Here is a 21,280-nt window from a genome sequence, read left to right on the forward strand (position 1 = left end):
GGGGGATCTCAAGATAGACAGTGCTTAGTGCTGGTCAATGTTTACTTTTGCATTCACAATAAATCAACACAAATTCCCTACTTTGGAGCAATGTTCACTGACTCTGGAATGCGAGCCATGACCGTCATGGACTGGTGGTTCAGGGAAGGGTTGTTGGATGTTGGATGCTAGAAAATGTTGCAACAGTCAGCCCTAAAGTGGGATGAGAGGCTGAGGTGATCAGGGCCTATGTTGGTCATTCTCCGTGTGAGCGTGATGTCATATTAATACTTTTTCTTCTAACATTTTGGCAATGGACAGGTAGGGCCCCAAAGATCCATTAGTCGATCAACCCCTGCAATAAAGTGACAGGCAGCAAGAGAAAGTGACTTTTCAGCTGCTGCCAGTGTAAACAATCCAAGTCCAAGTGAAGGCACAGAGTAGTGGAGGATGTTGCGTCTGTTCAATTAGCTTTTCATCTGACCGAGACAATCCAGACTGCATCAAAACGTTTGGTGTTTTTCTCCACAGTTGGAGCGAAAGGAGATGAGGTTCAGCAGCCTGAGGTTTGAGGACTCAGGGATGTATCAGTGCATTGCAGAGAATCACCATGGAGTCATCTTTGCCACCGCCGAGCTGCGTGTGTTTGGTGAGTCAGCTGTGTAAATGTCACATGACAAAGGAGCCCTGTGGAGGTTCACACGATATCCCCTCTAATTCTAGTAAGCTCTGCTTCTTCCTGCTCCCTTTTGGCTCATGTTGAACTGTGTAAACATGTGATGTATGTAACAGTCAGCGTTCTGCGTTGTGTATTTTCTTAGTGAGGCACACACACCGGAGTTGAATCACGGGGATTTATTCACCTTTTTTTGGAAAAAACAAAAACAGGGCGTCACACACAGTCCACGGCAAACGGAATCTCTCTCCACAGCTCCGAGCGTCAGTGCTCACTGAATTCAATTATACATGTTTAAATGTGGAAATGGAAATAATAATAATAAAGGTAAAAAAAAAGCATAATAGTCTCAAATAAATTAATTAAATAAAACACAGTATATAAAATATATACTTCAGCAAATAACAATATATATTAAGAAAAAGGATCCTTAAATGTGCAGCAATACACCTCATCTTTCCCACCCACATCAATTCTTTTTATATTTTTTATACAATAAACTAAGCCAAAAAAACTCATAACAGACATACCTTTTTTTGGAAAAAACAAAAACAGGGCGTCACACACAGTCCACGGCAAACGGAATCTCTCTCCACTAAAGAATAAAGAAAACAATACACACTCATATAAATGCTACAGCGGCACACAAGATGTCCACACAGACACGCAGCAGAGCCCCTGACCCGTGCACAAACTCATGAGACAGGAGACCCCACAACAACTGCAGCTAGCAGTAAGCTAACCAAGCTAATCCACACATCCTTTAGCATACAAAAGTTCGTTTTTTTTTCAACAATTCAACAGCCATTTGGAATTCAACACACATGCACACCAACAAGTCACAAAACAGTGTGCATTCCCACAAAACACTTTTAAAAACGACAACCAAAAAGTTTATTAAAAAAACAAAAGGAGAGAGACATAAACATGACTTACCAGCTCCGAGCGTCAGTGCTCACTGAAGCTGGTCACAAAGGTGCGACGCCAAATCACCCCCCAGGGAAACAAAAAGGTATGTAACGGAAAATAATAGAGTGGAACCTATTTACAATGAGAAACGCTTTTGGGGAAGTTCACAACAAAAAATGATGTGAATAATTGAACAAAATTAAAATAAAATAAAATAAAATTTAGCTCGGCTACATACTCCCCTCTGAACTTCACCAAAATACTTCAAGACTTAGCAGAGTACACCAATACATTCACGTTATGCAACTTATTAGTTACTCACATTACTGAGAAAATGACCAAGGAGGGCTGCGCAACCCTCCTGGGTACACTTGCAAAAAGAGGTGCCTTTTACACCACCTTACACATTACTCTACAAAGGTAATAAAAAAATATACCTTTGACAAGACAAGGAGTACCTAATATTTATCACTGCTACTGTAATACATGTTCAACCCAAACATTGGATTAAACAACTATCTTATGGTACTTGATGGTTTACAGAGGTTTGTAACTCAAACAGATATTTTCTTCTGGGTCATGTTCTGAATTAGCCTATCTACAGGTTTCACCAGCCTACCCACCCTCGTTCTTATACGGGAGACAACACTGATTGCTGTGCTTGGGGGGTCGTCGCTATGGCCTGTCCTATCAACCACATTTGACACACTCCTTGGCCTCTGGCTGGCACTTTCATCCAGATCAGGGTCTTCAAGCTCCTCATCAGCATCCAGACATTCTGATGGCGAATTGGCAGAAGCACTGTCCAGAATCCAACTGGCTGTTCGGTCTTCTGTGACATTTCCCGTCACCACATCCGAAACCCGACTTTGTGTCTCAACATGACTTGACTCAGATGATTCAGTGAATGATGATTCAACATCCTCTTCATTCTCCAAATTAAGTGGAAGAAAGTTGACACACAGGAGGCGGTTGCGATGGACAACCCTTTCATGACCACTGCAAGTGTTCCTTATCCGGTAGGTATGACACCTTGGGTCTCTTGAGACAACCACATACGGTACAGCCTCCCATTTGTCCGACAACTTCTTGCGTGCCCTTTCACATTTGTTTGACAAGAGTACTTGGTCTCCCTCAGCGATGTCATGACCTTTGGTCCTTTGGTTGTACAGTTCAGTTTGATGACGCTGACTGGTGACAGCATTGGCCTGGGCAGATGATAATGCTTCTTTTAGCTCCTCCCTCAGTTTGAGGACATATTTATCATAGTCAGCAATGTCACAGTCCCTCTCCACATTGTGGAACATTACGTCAACTGGGAGTCTGGGAATTCTCCCGTACATTAGATAAAACGGGGCATAGCCCGTCGACTCATGGGCGGTGCAGTTGTAGGCGAAAGTCAATGTCTGCAACATTTGGGGCCATTTTTGTTTGGCTCTTGGAGGGAGAGCTCTGATCATGCCTCCCAATGTTCGGTTAAAGCGTTCGACCACACCGTTTCCCATGGGATGATAAGCTGTTGTCCTCGACTTCTTTACCCCAGAGATCAGCAGCAACTCTCGGATCAGCTGGCTCTCAAAGTTGGCTCCTTGGTCGGAGTGAATTCTCTCTGGAAAGCCGTAGACACAGAAGTATCGATCCCAGAGTTGACGAGCAACCTGCTTTGCTGACTGATCATGACATGGGAAGGCGTGAGCCATTTTTGTGAAATGGTCAGTGACGACCAGGACATCCACAGTATTTCCATTTGGGATTTCAGCTGACCAAAAGTCAATGCAGACCATCTCGAGAGGGCTTGTTGTTTTGATGCTCTCGAGAGGCGCTCTCCCTTCGGGTTCGGGTGTCTTGCTCACCACACAGCGCTTGCACGACTTGACATATTCACGGACGTCTCGTTCCATGTCAATCCAAAAGAACCTCTGCCTCGCCAGGTATAGAGTCCTATGCTGTCCCTGATGCCCAGCCTCGTCATGGACACCCTGCAGAGCCTGCTTGGCCAGTGATGCAGCCACAACATACTGGTACCGCCTTCTCCCAGTTAGTGAATCTTTGCTCACTCTATATAGGATGCCATCCAACATCTTGAGCTTCTCCCACTGCTTTAGAGTCTTCTGGACTTTGAGAGGCTCTTTAACTCTTTCTCTCCTCGATGGCCTCCTGCCACGTGCCACATAGTGAATGACTCTTGCCAGTATAGTGTCTTCCTGTTGCTTGTCTTGAAGCTCTTTAAGGGAGAAGACGGGTAAGGCACTTTCTCCTGGTGGAACAATCTTATGTACATCATTTACCAGCCAAGAGATCACTCTCCCTTTGGGTCCCTCACCCCACTCAATCTGACCATCCAAGACTGCCGTCACTTCTTCACTGCTCATTGAACTGCATGCCATTTCAGATCCGCCCAGTTTTACCTCTTGGCTGTTGGTACTCAGCCGAAACACATCCTGTATCCTGGCATCCCGAATATGTTGCGCTTCCTCGAGCAGAGCCTCATATGGTTCTGCTATAAGTCTCTTGCTGACCCGTGGCTTGATGAAGGGTTGCCTGCTCAAGGCATCTGCAACGATGTTCTTACTGCCTGGGATATATTGGATACTGAAGTCGTATGGAGCCAACTTCGACACCCACCGCTGTTCACAAGCGTCCAACTTTGGCTTTGTGAGGATGTAGGTTAGCGGGTTATTATCAGTCCAAACAGTGAAGGAGTGTCCCTTCAGCCAATGGCTGAATTTGTCGCACACTGACCACTTGAGAGCGAGGAACTCCAAACGATGGGCTGGATACTTGGTTTGTGAGCGACTCAGGGCTTTGCTTGCGAAGGCTGTGGGACATGCTTTGCTCCCTCCTTCAGGGACTTGAGAGAGGACAGCGCCCAATCCATCCAATGAAGCGTCAGTTGAGAGGATGAAAGGGCGACCAAAGTCCGGATGGGCCAACACAACTGAGTTCAACAGAGCAGCCTTTAGTTGGTTGAATGCGTCGCTCTGTTCTTGAGCCCAATCCCCTGGGCTGAGCCTTTTAAAGTGAGAAGCCCGTTTTGTGTTGGCCTTTCCAGTCGCAGCAGCGGTCAGAGAGAACAGGGGCTTCGCCATACTGGAACAGTTTTGTATGAATCTCTGGTAATACATTACCATACCGAGAAAAGACTTAATCTTTTTTGCTGAAGGTGTGACTCCATCCTCCATCATCAAGTCCGCTTCACTTATGTCTGTAATGACTTGTATCTTTTCAGAATCAGTGGAAACCCCATTCTCATCAATGATGTGGCCCAAGAACTTGACACTTCGCCGGAGGAAATTACACTTCTTCGGAGCCAACTTAAGCCCATGTCCTTTCAACCGCTTAAAGACCATTTCGAGTCTTTTGAGGGCTTCCTCTTCATTTGGGGCAAAGACCAAAACATCGTCGAGGTAGCACAGCAGGGTCAAAAAGTTTTGGTCTCCGAAGACACTCATCATGAGGCGCATGAAACTTGCCGGGCTGTTGCACAGGCCTTGGGGTAGTCGGTTGAACTCATGGAGGCCTACTGGTGTAGTGAAGGCAGTAAACTTCTTGTCCTGTTCGTGCATGGGGACATTGTAGAACCCCGATGTCAAGTCCATGGCGCTAAATATGGCATTTCCCCCTAGCGCAGCCAAACAGTCAGCTTGGTGAGGTACTGGATGGGCATCCTTCACGGTGCGTGCATTAAGCCACCGGTAGTCCACACAAATGCGTAGTTCCCCACTCTTTTTCCAAACCAGTACTAATGGCGAGGCCCACTCACTTGACGACTTGCGTATGATGTTCTTCTCCTCCATCTCAGAAAGGACCTCTCTTAGTTTCTGGTATTGGCTTGGTGGGACACGGCGGTATGCTAGTCGGAAGGGGCGCTCATCAGTCAGATGGATCCTGTGGACGAAGTCTTTGGCTAGGCCACAGTCCAGCTTGTCCTTGGAGAACACCTCATCATGCCTCTGTATGAGTTCCACAAGTTGACTCTTCCAATAAGGGGACACTTCACATGAGTGGATGTCTATGTCGTCCAATCCAAGATCAGCAAGCTTATCCTGAAGGGCGAGACTTACAGAGGTGTCAGGGGCATGGTCAGTGTCTACTCTTACGCTTTGGCCTTGTGCTTTTAGCTCCGTGCTGGCGACATAGTCCACTCCAAGGTCAAAGTCTTCAAGTGCCACACATGGTGAAACATCAGCTAACTTCATGTTCCTCCTCAGTGTCACAGGCTTGTCACTTGGGTTCACAACCTTCACAGGAACCCACCTGTCTCCGCTCATTGACGCCACAGTTCTCCCTACCATGACGCTCTTCCGGTTGGAGTGTGATTTGGCTGGTTCCACCAGTATGGTACTTCCCTCTGAGATAGGAGCCTTTCCAGGAAGCTTTCCCCACACTATGTGCTCCTGTTTCGGTACCAGTGTCACGGCATTAGTAAGCTTCACAGTTCCAATGATGTCTGGGATAATGTCACCTTTCCATCTTGTTATGCCCGAGAGCATGCTCAAGAACTGCTCGATGCCTGGTTCACCAGTAGAGTCAGCTTTACTCATCACGCGCCAATAGCTGGGATCTTGCTTGAATTGGCGTAGCAAGTGTTTCAGAAAATTGGTGCCTACTATCATTTGGTCACGCTGGCCTGGCACGACTAGTGTGGGCACGATTGCTTCTTGTCCGTAGATTTTCAACTTTAACTGGTGAATGCACTTGGGTCGCACATGCACACCACCACAACCCACCAGAAAAATGTCTTTGGTGGACTGGGCACCCTCTGCCAGCAACCCTGCCTTGTGGAGCTCCTCCTCTGCTTCTTCACTCATCGTACAAGCCATTGAACCAGTGTCTAGCATAGCATATAGTGCAACTTGGTCATTCACCAGCACATCAGTGTAGAATAGATCATCTGCCTTCTCAAGTTTGTGTATATTCTGGAAAATCATGACACTACCATTCGGTGCAGTCTTGCAGCTCTCTTCATATATTGCATGTATGTCTTCTTCAGTTTTGAGGGTCTGACATGACGCACTCACACTTTGCCCTCCACAATGTGAGCGACTCAGTTTCCCTGGTTGGGTGTGTGGTTCTCTGCTTGGGTTTGGCGTGGAGCGGCCCGTGGGCAATCTCTCCTTGTGTGGCCAGGTTCCAGACACCCAAAGCACCTCTTCTCTCTCATGCAGTGTTCACGTGTGATGTGAGTTTTGTCACCACATACACGGCAAGAAGTGGGGCGTGTCCACTGGGTTGGCTGTTGGACAGGGGAGGCTGCTCTGGCCAAAACGCCTTCTAGCATGCTTAGTACTTGTTCTAAAGCCCCTGCTTCTGAAGTGGTGACTGCACTCACCTTTGTCTGTGTGGAAGGTTCTTGAACACCCGCTCTCGTTGCAGTCAGCTCCTCAACTACAGGTTGACAGGTAGTGGTAGCTGCTGTCACCATTTTCAACTTCTCTGCTCTAATGGCCCTCTTCCTTGCCTGATGCTCCCTCTGGTGCTCATCGATAGCTTCTTGCACCTCCACGGCTGACCATTTGCTGATAGGCTTGCATCGGAACACACTGGAGAGTTCGGGGTTGGGGCAGTTCCTGATGAACATCATAGCAATTTGCGCTGACATGTTCTCCATCTTCTCTCCACTTTTCCGCAGATGCTGGTCAGCGTGCTCGGCTGCTGTATTGAGCCGAACCCAGTAATCCACTGGGTTCTCATTTGCGTCAGACTGTGTAGAATAGAAATCAGCCATCGGTAAGCCAGACATGGGAGAGTCACTGAAGTATCTTCTGAGTATGTCGTATACCACTTCAGGGTGTGTGTTGATATCAGCACTACTCTTCAGCCCCACTTTAACGATACTCTTAGCTCGTCCCAAAAGATGACTGAGGATTTCATCCGCCTGCTCTGTAGTCGGACAATTCTTTTTATGCAGGTAAGCGTCCATCATATCTATCCACTCTTGTACGGTGTATTTGTCTGAGCCATCCCCCCTAAACATCGATGGTTCCTTGACAGCTGCATTCACCGTGATGTTCAGTCGAGACAAATCAACTGGGGAGGGTATGGGCTCGAGCGGGGGTGGTGTCATGGGGTGTGGGCGACTTAGAGTGGGGAAAGGTGTTTGGTTGGCTAATATGCGGCTAACAACAGTGTCACCAATGTGGGTTCCCAACTCCCCTAAAAGGTCACGCAATTGTGCCAGGGTGTCATTATTAGCAACGGTGGGAGTGGAAAACATTTGCCTTGCTACAGGGGTACCATCAGGGCTGCTACAGCCTGGCTGCCTAGCTTGCTCTGCAGTCCCTGCTTGCATCCACCCTCTACCCCTCCCAAATGGTGTAAAGTCCATTATATTTCAAACACAATGAATATAACAGTGGAAATATGACGTAAAATTTAACTATACAGAGACACGTGGTATAAAGACACTGTACGTGAGGAAACGTAATGATAAATTGTGGAAAAACACAGCCACAGTAAAACAAAATCACTTTTTATCAAAAGTCTCAACGATCAACGGATCCCTTCTGATTGCTGTACGATACGCTTACTTGCTCACAGCATAACCTCGGCGATCTGCAGCAGCTGATCTGAAGAATCCGGGTCACGGCACCATTTTGTAACAGTCAGCGTTCTGCGTTGTGTATTTTCTTAGTGAGGCACACACACCGGAGTTGAATCACGGGGATTTATTCACCTTTTTTTGGAAAAAACAAAAACAGGGCGTCACACACAGTCCACGGCAAACGGAATCTCTCTCCACAGCTCCGAGAGTCAGTGCTCACTGAATTCAATTATACATGTTTAAATGTGGAAATGGAAATAATAATAATAAAGGTAAAAAAAAAGCATAATAGTCTCAAATAAATTAATTAAATAAAACACAGTATATAAAATATATACTTCAGCAAATAACAATATATATTAAGAAAAAGGATCCTTAAATGTGCAGCAATACACCTCATCTTTCCCACCCACATCAATTCTTTTTATATTTTTTATACAATAAACTAAGCCAAAAAAACTCATAACAGACATACCTTTTTTTGGAAAAAACAAAAACAGGGCGTCACACACAGTCCACGGCAAACGGAATCTCTCTCCACTAAAGAATAAAGAAAACAATACACACTCATATAAATGCTACAGCGGCACACAAGATGTCCACACAGACACGCAGCAGAGCCCCTGACCCGTGCACAAACTCATGAGACAGGAGACCCCACAACAACTGCAGCTAGCAGTAAGCTAACCAAGCTAATCCACACATCCTTTAGCATACAAAAGTTCGTTTTTTTTTCAACAATTCAACAGCCATTTGGAATTCAACACACATGCACACCAACAAGTCACAAAACAGTGTGCATTCCCACAAAACACTTTTAAAAACGACAACCAAAAAGTTTATTAAAAAAACAAAAGGAGAGAGACATAAACATGACTTACCAGCTCCGAGCGTCAGTGCTCACTGAAGCTGGTCACAAAGGTGCGACGCCAAATCACCCCCCAGGGAAACAAAAAGGTATGTAACGGAAAATAATAGAGTGGAACCTATTTACAATGAGAAACACTTTTGGGGAAGTTCACAACAAAAAATGATGTGAATAATTGAACAAAATAAAAATAAAATAAAATAAAATTTAGCTCGGCTACATGTACTTCAATGTTACGTGTTTTAAACATGGAGCACTGTGATGGGCAGGAACAGGCTACATGTAGCATTTTTAATGAGTAGCTTTTCCTGTAGCTTAGCTACTTTTAGACAAATGTAGCGAGGTAGCTAACATGAAAGCTCCAGAGAGAGAACATGGAGTGTGACTCCAGGCCAAAACAATATGGAGAAGGTAGAAAATAGAACATCCATGATGATTGCTTGGTGTTCCTATGATGAGTCACAATTGGCTAAGGTTAGGGTGAAACTGGCCAATCAGAGGCAAGATAAGGCGGGTCATCCAATCATAACAGACACTCATGTCACATGACCAGGAGGGAGTCGGAGACAGAGGGACGCTTCAAGCTGACCACTCAAAAACAAATGAGATTGTTCCTTTAGTGATGAAGATGAAAGCCACAATAATGCGTGTCCTTGGCCATATTTAGACACATTTAGAGAAAACAATGTTGACTTTGTAAAGCACAATCATAAGTGCTCTCTTCATCTAAGACGTGGAACACAAATGTAGGAACACACATTAAGTGAAAAGTTTTACTGCACATAACCATTAGCAACTCTTCCCAACAAGTCTTTCTTTCTTTGTCAACATATGCTGTTTTTTACTGGAGGTAGACAACATGAACAACATTATAGGGGTGGGCCAAAGAAAAGGCAAACTCAATAAATACATAGAGCGACCCCTAGAGATAAATGACAGATAGTTGATAGTAGTATTTTTACACTTACATGAACATTGATATTATACATGTGGCCCATAGATAGAAATGTTGTTCAATGTAGCTTTAATGTAGCTAGCTACTTTTGTCCTGTAGCTTGTAGTGTAGCTTGCTACAATTCTCCAGGGATAGCTTCCCCTTTAACTTAGTTACATTTAATGGAGAGTAAATTGTAGCTTAGCTACATTTAATGGAGAGTAACTTGTAGCGTAGTTACATTTAATGGAGAGTAACTTGTAACTTAGTTACATTTAATGGAGAGTAACTTGTAGCTTAGCTACATTTAATGGAGAGTAACTTGTAGCTTAGTTACATTTAATGCAGAGTAACTTGTAGTTTAGCTACATTTAATGGAGAGTAACTTGTAGCTTAGCTACATTTAATGGAGAGTAAATTGTAGCTTAGCTACATTTAATGGAGAGTAACTTGTAGCTTAGTTACATTTAATGGAGAGTAACTTGTAACTTAGTTACATTTAATGGAGAGTAACTTGTAGCTTAGTTACATTTAATGGAGAGTAACTTGTAGCTTAGTTACATTTAATGGAGAGTAACTTGTAGCGACTGGACAACAAAGTATGAATGTATTGACATTGCTGACTTTGTGATGTCTTTTGTATTCGTGGTTGTGTTGAACTCTGGCCATCAGAACTGCTTAAATACATGTAGTGCTGAATTTGACCAGCAGAGGGCGATAAAGCTACCCTAGGTTTAATTGTGTTAAACCACATGTGTGCAATGTTTGCTGTGGATGTTTAATTTCAATATGTGTAAACATATCACGTTTATTATGTGAATGTATTAACACTAAACCTTCTATTTTATTTATGTAAAATACACAATGGACGTTATACTTTTGTAATGTTTATATTTTCAGTCTTACAAACCTGAAAAAAGGACGTGTAAAGAAATAAGGATAACAATTCAAAAGAAGAAACATCAATAATCAACAAAACTTCTGGAGCATCTGCTTCCTCAGTTGAATAGCCCTGCTCTACGCGCTACTTTGACATTTTGAAATAAAATAAATCAAGATTTGCCACACATCTTTAAACTGCAGCCAGGAGTTCTGTCAGGACATGGTAGCTGTAAAGTAAATGGTGCTATGCTAGCCTAGCATGATGTTAGTATTGTAGCTCACGCATGACAGTGTTGCTCGAGTTAACGTCTTTTTGCCCCATTATTTTGTTGTGTTACGTTGTTGTATGTGCGATGTGGCATGTATCGTGAGTAAGTGTATTGATCAAAGTGGATTAAGCACACAATAGCGTTAACGGGAGCCACACACTCATTAGCATTAGCATTTATATATATATGCATCCGTCCGTCAGTGGTGATGATGGGTTGGACCTGGGGGAGGTCATTCTTTCTTGCAGCAGTGGCTGTGGCTGTGCAGTCCCACTCTGGAGTGACAGTCTCTGGCACAGACGTCTGGGGAGGGTTCTGCGTCACCCAGTTTCCGCTTTTGTCTCCTCGCCTGCAACAAGGAGATGTGCTTCTCAGGTTCCTGTGGCAACAGTCTGCCTCCAAACATCGCGGTCTTTTGCAGCTTCCTCCAAGTTGTTGTCAATGCCTGCCTGTTTCATGTCATTCGGGGGCGACCAAGGGGTCTGGAGCCTGGTGACAATTCGCCATACAGGACAGCTCTGGGGAGCCAGCTGGGGTCCATCCTGTGGACATGGCCAATCCATCTGAGGCGGCGTTGGCTGAGCATGGTGAACAGGCTGGTGGAGTGAGCACGTTCCGGGACTTCCGTGTTGGGAACTTTGTCCTGCCATGCGATTCCAAGGATGCGGCGAGGACAGGGCAGGTGGAAGCTGTTTAGCTGTTTCTCATGTCTGGTGTAGGTTGTCCAGGCCTCGCTGCCATACATCAGTGTGCTAATGACGCAGACTGGGTATACCTGGAGTTTAGTGCGCATGGATAGCTGGTTGTTCGACCATACTCTTTTGGACAGCCTGGCCATCACTCTCGCACGACGGGTGGCATGAACCGTGTCGAGTGACAACTCGCTGGAGATTGCGGATCTCTGGTATGTAAAGGTGTTTACACATTCCAGAGTCTGATTGTCGATGGAGATGGATGGAGAGTGGAGTTTCAGCATCTTGGACCATGACATTGGTCTTCTTAATGCTGACGGTGAGACCAAACTCTTTACAGGCAGATGAAAGTCTGTCCATCAGCCTCTGGAGCCCGGACTCGGTGTGGGATGCTAGAGATGCATCATCAGCAACAAGCATTTCCCTCAGGAGGACACCGGTTACCTTGGTCTTGGAGCGCAAACGGGCGAGGTTGAAAAGTTTGCCATCAGCTGTTGTGTGTAGGAAGAACCCTTCAGAACATGAGCCGAAAGCAGCAGACAGAACGAGGGAGAAAATTCCAAAGATGGTTGGTGCAAGAACGCAGCCCTGGTTTGCACCGCTGCGGATTGGAAAGGCTTCTGATGTTTCTCCTTCCCAACAGACGGAACCCTGTGTGTTTTCGTGGAATGATCTTATGACGGCGAGGAGTTTTGGGGGGCAGCCGATCTTTGCAAGCAGCTTGAAGAGACCATCTCCGCTGACAAGGTCGAAGGCTTTTGTGAGCTCGACAAAGGCGATATACAAGGGTCTCCTCTGTTCTCCTGCAGCTGCCGAAGGGGGAAGATCATGTCCACTGTGGATCTTGCTGCTCTAAAGCCACGTTGTGACTCAGGGTAGACACGTTCTGCAAAGAGGTGGAGTCTAGCAAGACTTTCCCCACGATGTTGAGCAGGGATATGCTCTGGTAATTATCACAGTCACTACGGTCTCCCTTGTTCTTGTACAGTGTGACAATCTTGGAGTCACGCAGATCCTGAGGGACAGCTCCATCTTTCCAGCAGAGGCAGAGGAGATGGTGAAGATGCGGTAGTAAGGAAGGTTTAACTGGAAACATTAAACATCATTAGCATGAAAAGCATGAGAAGACACAAATCAGTGTTTTTCCAGTAGAGCTTAATAAAATCAATTTTAAACTACCTCTCAGGCTTATCTGATTAACATTTTGTATAACTGCTATTTGGTTTTAGAATGCAGAGGGGTGATCAAGTGCTCTCTCATGAACCCGAGCTTCTAATCAGCCGGGATGGACGTGTGGGTCTTAACATCTTTTATCATTAATTCATGCTTGCCTGCATCAATAATCCATATCCCCTCTTCTCTCATCCCCACCAGCCTGCGCCCCCACATTTCAACACAACCCCGTCAAACAAGTCCTGGCTCCACGAAACGGCCGGGTGGTGTTGGAATGTCGACCCAAAGCGGCGCCCAAGCCCAGCATCTCCTGGAGCAAAGAGACGGAACTGCTGAGCAACTCCAGCAGGTGAGCCAACTTCTTCTAGGACTGTGTGGGTCCCCCTGGTCTATGTGGGCCGACGATAAGTGTGCGCTCATCCCTGGGAGATTTAAATAAGCCCTGGATCGTCTAAATCTGCTAAATATGTCACAAGGCAGTTGTTGATTTATGTGATTCTCCTGACATTAAGCTGCTTCCCCAACTCGTCAGCCGGGATGACAAAACAAGCCTAATCTGGGTGGGTGGGGGTACCCCAACCTTCTCCCCACCCCCACAGAGGGACTGGAAGGAGGGCTTGAATGACGCTAGTTGTCATGCATGAGCTGAAATATGCAAAGAAAAAGAGAATTTTTATTTTTGCCTTCAGCTCACTTTCACTCTGTTTTCTCTTCAACTTTATTTGGGAAGAAGCATTTTTATCTCATTTTTCTTCATTATCCAAGAACACACTCTGGACTTTTAACCTCCTCATGTTTTATTCAGCCGCTTCTCCGATGAACAAGGTTTCTTTTTCTTCTGCAGGGTGTTCATCTGGGAGGACGGCAGCCTGGAGATCCTGAACGTGACTCGTGCAGATGAGGGCAGGTACACCTGCTTCGCCCACAACGACCGCGGCAAGGCCAACAGCACGGGCTCGCTGTCCGTAACAGGTACATCAACAAGGTAACAGGTACATCAACAAGGTAACAGGTACATCAATAAGGTAACAGGTACATCAACAAGGTAACAGGTACATCGATAAGGTAACAGGTACATCAACAAGGTAACAGGTACATCAACAAGGTAACAGGTACATCAACAAGGTAACAGGTACATCAATAAGGTAACAGGTACATCAATAAGGTAATAGGTACATCAATAAGGTAACATGTACATCAATAAGGTAACATGTACATCAACAAGGTAACAGGTACATCAACAAGGTAACAGGTACATCAATAAGGTAATAGGTACATCAATAAGGTAACATGTACATCAATAAGGTAACAGGTACATCAATAAGGTAACAGGTACATCAATAAGGTAACAGTTACATGAATATAAAGGTGGAGGAAGTAGCTCTGATTATTTGTGTTGACTATAAAGGTGGAGGAAGTAGATGTGATTATTTGTGTTGAATATAAAGGTGGAGGAAGTAGGTGTGATTATTTGTGTTGACTATAAAGGTGGAGGAAGTAGATGTGATTATTTGTGTTGAATATAAAGGTGGAGGAAGTAGGTGTGATTATTTGTGTTGACTATAAAGGTGGAGGAAGTAGATGTGATTATTTGTGTTGAATATAAAGGTGGAGGAAGTAGGTGTGATTATTTGTGTTGAATATAAAGGTGGAGGAAGTAGGTGTGATTATTTGTGTTGAATATAAAGGTGGAGGAAGTAGGTGTGATTATTTGTGTTGAATATAAAGGTGGAGGAAGTAGGTGTGATTATTTGTGTTGAATACAAAGGTGGAGGAAGTAGGTGTGATTATTTGTGTTGACTATAAAGGTGGAGGAAGTAGATGTGATTATTTGTGTTGACTATAAAGGTGGAGGAAGTAGATGTGATTATTTGTGTTGACTATAAAGGTGGAGGGAGCAGGTGTGATTATTTCTGTTGACTATAAAGGTGGAGGAAGTAGATGTGATTATTTGTGTTGAATATAAAGGTGGAGGAAGTAGGTGTGATTATTTGTGTTGAATATAAAGGTGGAGGAAGTAGGTGTGATTATTTGTGTTGAATATAAAGGTGGAGGAAGTAGGTGTGATTATTTGTGTTGAATATAAAGGTGGAGGAAGTAGGTGTGATTATTTGTGTTGACTATAAAGGTGGAGGAAGTAGATGTGATTATTTGTGTTGAATATAAAGGTGGAGGAAGTAGGTGTGATTATTTGTGTTGAATATAAAGGTGGAGGAAGTAGGTGTGATTATTTGTGTTGAATATAAAGGTGGAGGAAGTAGGTGTGATTATTTGTGTTGAATATAAAGGTGGAGGAAGTAGGTGTGATTATTTGTGTTGAATATAAAGGTGGAGGAAGTAGATGTGATTATTTGTGTTGACTATAAAGGTGGAGGAAGTAGATGTGATTATTTGTGTTGACTATAAAGGTGGAGGAAGTAGATGTGATTATTTGTGTTGACTATAAAGGTGGAGGAAGTAGGTGTGATTATTTGTGTTGACTATAAAGGTGGAGGAAGTAGATGTGATTATTTGTGTTGACTATAAAGGTGGAGGAAGTAGATGTGATTATTTGTGTTGACTACAAAGGTGGAGGAAGTAGATGTGATTATTTGTGTTGACTATAAAGGTGGAGGAAGTAGATGTGATTATTTGTGTTGACTATAAAGGTGGAGGAAGTAGGTGTGATTATTTGTGTTGAATATAAAGGTGGAGGAAGTAGGTGTGATTATTTGTGTTGAATATAAAGGTGGAGGAAGTAGGTGTGATTATTTGTGTTGAATATAAAGGTGGAGGAAGTAGGTGTGATTATTTCTGTTGACCATAAAGGTGGAGGAAGTAGGTGTGATTATTTGTGTTGAATATAAAGGTGGAGGAAGTAGATGTGATTATTTGTGTTGACTATAAAGGTGGAGGAAGTAGATGTGATTATTTGTGTTGACTATAAAGGTGGAGGAAGTAGATGTGATTATTTGTGTTGACTATAAAGGTGGAGGAAGTAGGTGTGATTATTTGTGTTGACTATAAAGGTGGAGGAAGTAGATGTGATTATTTGTATTGACTATAAAGGTGGAGGAAGTAGATGTGATTATTTGTGTTGACTATAAAGGTGGAGGAAGTAGATGTGATTATTTGTGTTGAATATAAAGGTGGAGGAAGTAGGTGTGATTATTTGTGTTGAATATAAAGGTGGAGGAAGTAGGTGTGATTATTTGTGTTGAATATAAAGGTGGAGGAAGTAGGTGTGATTATTTGTGTTGAATATAAAGGTGGAGGAAGTAGGTGTGATTATTTGTGTTGAATACAAAGGTGGAGGAAGTAGGTGTGATTATTTGTGTTGACTATAAAGGTGGAGGGAGTAGATGTGATTATTTGTGTTGACTATAAAGGTGGAGGAAGTAGATGTGATTATTTGTGTTGAATATATATATATTTTCTAAAAAGCTAGACGCAGATATTATATATATTTAAATACATACATTTGTGTTATAGGTGACCAAGTATATTATTAATGTTAGTTTAAAAAACGTTTTTTTCTCATTACATTGCAATTTTTTTCTATTTTTTTCTTATGTTTACTGTTTTTTTTTTTTTTTTTAGATAGATATGTTATTATTTGAATATACACAACTTTTAACATTTTAGTAGACACATTATGTAAGTATTGATCATTATCACCAATACCATCACAATTATTTATTACTGTCAGGAATAGAAGTCATGAAATAATACCATTGTAATAACAATAACAAATAATAGTCTTACAACCTCGGATTTGAGAGAGAAATGTCAAATCAGCCAACCATTCCACATCTGTGAGTCACTACACCTTCAGCATACAAAGAGCCATTTAAGCCCATTTCCTCCAAATAAAACCCACCTGGAGAGGCAAACTCTGTTGGATTATTAAAATGACACCACTTATAGTTTTGTTACATTTATGCTACAGAATTGATGAAATCAAACAACGACTCACATTTTATTTCTGGGTATGACCAAGAAAATCACCAAATTATTTGGAACATTGGAAAGAAAATATACTGTTCCTTCTCTTATTAATGGATTTGGAAAAAAGTCAATATTGTGAGGCATACGGTGCATACATGCGCAGTGGTATGCGGCATACCACTGCGCATGTTTAATTGGACAAAAAAGGGAAAACAACAACCTTGTCTTCGGTGAAAGCAAATTCATCTGAAAATGTTCTATTTTCATCTGAAATGTTCTTGTTTTTTTATCCGTCCATTGCTAGCTTACCGCTAAAACAATACAATCACTTGGCAGCGAGTGATGACGAATAGGTGTGAGGGGTCGTTAGGGACATTATTCAGAATGACCTCTTACATACACTACTGAAATCTTTTTCTCACACACACACAACTTGCACACTCTTATACACACTACTGAAACACTCTTATACACACTACTGAAACACTCTTATACACACTACTGAAACACTCTTATACACACTACTGAAACACTCTTATACACACTACTGAAACACTCTCACACACACTACTGAAACACTTTTATACACACTACTGAAACACTCTCATACACACTACTGAAACACTCTCACACACACTACTGAAACACTCTTATACACACTACTGAAACACTCTTATACACACTACTGAAACACTCTTATACACACTACTGAAACACTCTTATACACACTACTGAAACACTCTCACACACACTACTGAAACACTCTTATACACACTACTGAAACACTCTTATACACACTACTGAAACACTCTTATACACACTACTGAAACACTCTTATACACACTACTGAAACACTCTCACACACACTACTGAAACACTCTTATACACACTACTGAAACACTCTTATACACACTACTGAAACACTCTTATACACACTACTGAAACACTCTCACACACACACTACTGAAACACTCTTATACACACTACTGAAACACTCTTATACACACTACTGAAACACTCTTATACACACTACTGAAAAACTCTTATACACACTACTGAAACACTCTTATACACACTACTGAAACACTCTTATACACACTACTGAAACACTCTTATACACACTACTGAAACACTCTTATACACACTACTGAAACACTCTTATACACACTACTGAAACACTCTCACACACACTACTGAAACACTCTTATACACACTACTGAAACACTCTCACACACACTACTGAAACACTCTTATACACACTACTGAAACACTCTCACACACACTACTGAAACACTCTTATACACACTACTGAAACACTCTTATACACACTACTGAAACACTCTTATACACACTACTGAAACACTCTTATACACACTACTGAAACACTCTAATACACACTACTGAAACACTCTCACACACACTACTGAAACACTCTTATACACACTACTGAAACACTCTCACACACACTACTGAAACACTCTTATACACACTACTGAAACACTCTTATACACACTACTGAAACACTCTCACACACACTACTGAAACACTCTTATACACACTACTGAAACACTCACACACACTACTGAAACACTCTTATACACACTACTGAAACACTCTTATACACACTACTGAAACACTCTCACACACACTACTGAAACACTCTCACACACACTACTGAAACACTCTTATACACACTACTGAAACACTCTTATACACACTACTGAAACACTCTTATACACACTACTGAAACACTCTCACACACACTACTGAAACACTCTTATACACACTACTGAAACACTCTTATACAACCCTACTGAAACACTCTTATACACACTACTGAAACACTCTCACACACTACTTGCACACTCTTATACACACTACTGAAATCTTTTTCTCACACACACACAACTTGCACACTCTTATACACACTACTGAAACACTCTTATACACACTACTGAAACACTCTTATACACACTACTGAAACACTCTCACACACACTACTGAAACACTCTTATACACACTACTGAAACACTCTTATACACACTACTGAAACACTCTTATACACTACTGAAACACTCTTATACACACTACTGAAACACTCTCACACACACTACTGAAACACTCTTATACACACTACTGAAACACTCTTATACACACTACTGAAACACTCTTATACACACTACTGAAACACTCTTATACACACTACTGAAACACTCTCACACACACTACTGAAACACTCTCATACACACTACTGAAACACTCTTATACACACTACTGAAACACTCTTATACACACTACTGAAACACTCTTATACACACTACTGAAACACTCTTATACACACTACTGAAACACTCTCACACACACTACTGAAACACTCTTATACACACTACTGAAACACTCTTATACACACTACTGAAACACTCTTATACACACTACTGAAACACTCTCACACACTACTGAAACACTCTTATACACACTACTGAAACACTCTTATACACACTACTGAAACACTCTTATACACACTACTGAAACACTCTTATACACACTACTGAAACACTCTTATACACACTACTGAAACACTCATACACACTACTGAAACACTCTTATACACACTACTGAAACACTCTTATACACACTACTGAAACACTCTCACACACACTACTGAAACACTCTTATACACACTACTGAAACACTCTTATACACACTACTGAAACACTCTTATACACACTACTGAAACACTCTTATACACACTACTGAAACACTCTCACACACACTACTGAAACACTCTTATACACACTACTGAAACACTCTTATACACACTACTGAAACACTCTTATACACACTACTGAAACACTCTCACACACACTACTGAAACACTCTTATACACACTACTGAAACACTCTTATACACACTACTGAAACACTCTTATACACACTACTGAAACACTCTTATACACACTACTGAAACACTCTTATACACACTACTGAAACACTCTTATACACACTACTGAAACACTCTTATACACACTACTGAAACACTCTTATACACACTACTAAAACACTCTTATACACACTACTGAAACACTCTTATACACACTACTGAAACACTCTTATACACACTACTGAAACACTCTTATACACACTACTAAAACACTCTTATACACACTACTGAAACACTCTTATACACACTACTGAAACACTCTTATACACACTACTGAAACACTCTTATACACACTACTAAAACACTCTTATACACACTACTGAAATGCTCTCACATAAACATGTCATGTCATGTCCCTCAGACTCCACCAAGATCACCTTGGCCCCCTCCAACGCTGATGTCATAGTGGGCCAGAACGCCTGGATGCAGTGTGCCGCGTCACATGACTCCTCGCTGGACATCACCTTCATCTGGTCCTTGGACGGACACACCATTGATCTTCACCAGCAAGGACAGCACTATGAACACCCCCCGGTGAGACAGTAGTGGTTTTATGTGCTGGCACACTTTATTCATCACAGGGTAGTGGTTTTATATGCTGGCACACTGTATTTATCACAGAGTAGTGGTTTTGTGTGCCAGCACATTGTATTTATGACAGAGTAGTGGTTTTATGTGCCAGCACACTGTATTTATGACAGAGTAGTGGTTTTATGTGCCAGCACACTGTATTTATGACAGAGTAGTGGTTTTATGTGCCAGCACACTGTATTTATGACAGAGTAGTGGTTTTATATGCTGGCACACTGTATTTATGACAGAGTAGTGGTTTTATGTGCTGGCACACTGTATTTATCACAGAGTAGTGGTTTTATGTGCTGGCACACTGTATTTATGACAGAGTAGTGGTTTTATGTGCTGGCACACTGTATTTATGACAGAGTAGTGGTTTTATGTGCTGGCACACTGTATTTATGACAGAGTAGTGGTTTTATGTGCCAGCACACTGTATTTATGACAGAGTAGTGGTTTTATGTGCTGGCACACTGTATTTATGACAGAGTAGTGGTTTTATATGCTGGCACACTTTGTTTATGACAGAGTAGTGGTTTTATGTGCTGGCACACTGTATTTATGACAGAGTAGTGGTTTTATGTGCCGGCACACTGTATTTATGACAGAGTAGTGGTTTTATATGTTGGCACACTGTGTTTATGACAGAGTAGTGGTTTTATGTGCCGGCACAATGTATTTATCACAGAGTAGTGGTTTTATGTGCCGGCACAATGTATTTATCACAGAGTAGTGGTTTTATGTTCCCCATGTCAGATGTTATTGGATGAGGTTTAGGATGAATACAAATGTGATGTTTGAGTCCTAAAGATGAGTACTACTGCATGATAAAGTCTATGAAGTACACTAAAGATGAGTACTACTGCATGATAAAGTCTATGAAGTACACTAAAGATGAGTACTACTGCATGATA

The 21,280-nt window shown here is 42.4% G+C and overlaps 1 protein-coding gene across 1 annotated transcript in view; it reads left to right on the forward strand.

Annotated features, from left to right (window-relative positions):
• The window catches only part of LOC133659173 (contactin-1a-like), a 79,075-nt gene that overhangs the window by 29,429 nt on the left and 28,366 nt on the right, over window positions 1-21,280 (forward strand). Inside the window, exons 9-12 of the mRNA XM_062061908.1 lie at window positions 511-628; window positions 13,128-13,275; window positions 13,771-13,898; window positions 20,155-20,327. Coding sequence (XP_061917892.1) covers window positions 511-628; window positions 13,128-13,275; window positions 13,771-13,898; window positions 20,155-20,327 — 567 coding nt within the window. The remainder of the gene's footprint in view (window positions 1-510; window positions 629-13,127; window positions 13,276-13,770; window positions 13,899-20,154; window positions 20,328-21,280) is intronic.

Source organism: Entelurus aequoreus, linkage group LG10 (assembly GCF_033978785.1).
Source record: "Entelurus aequoreus isolate RoL-2023_Sb linkage group LG10, RoL_Eaeq_v1.1, whole genome shotgun sequence".
NCBI classification, from domain to species: domain Eukaryota; kingdom Metazoa; phylum Chordata; class Actinopteri; order Syngnathiformes; family Syngnathidae; genus Entelurus; species Entelurus aequoreus.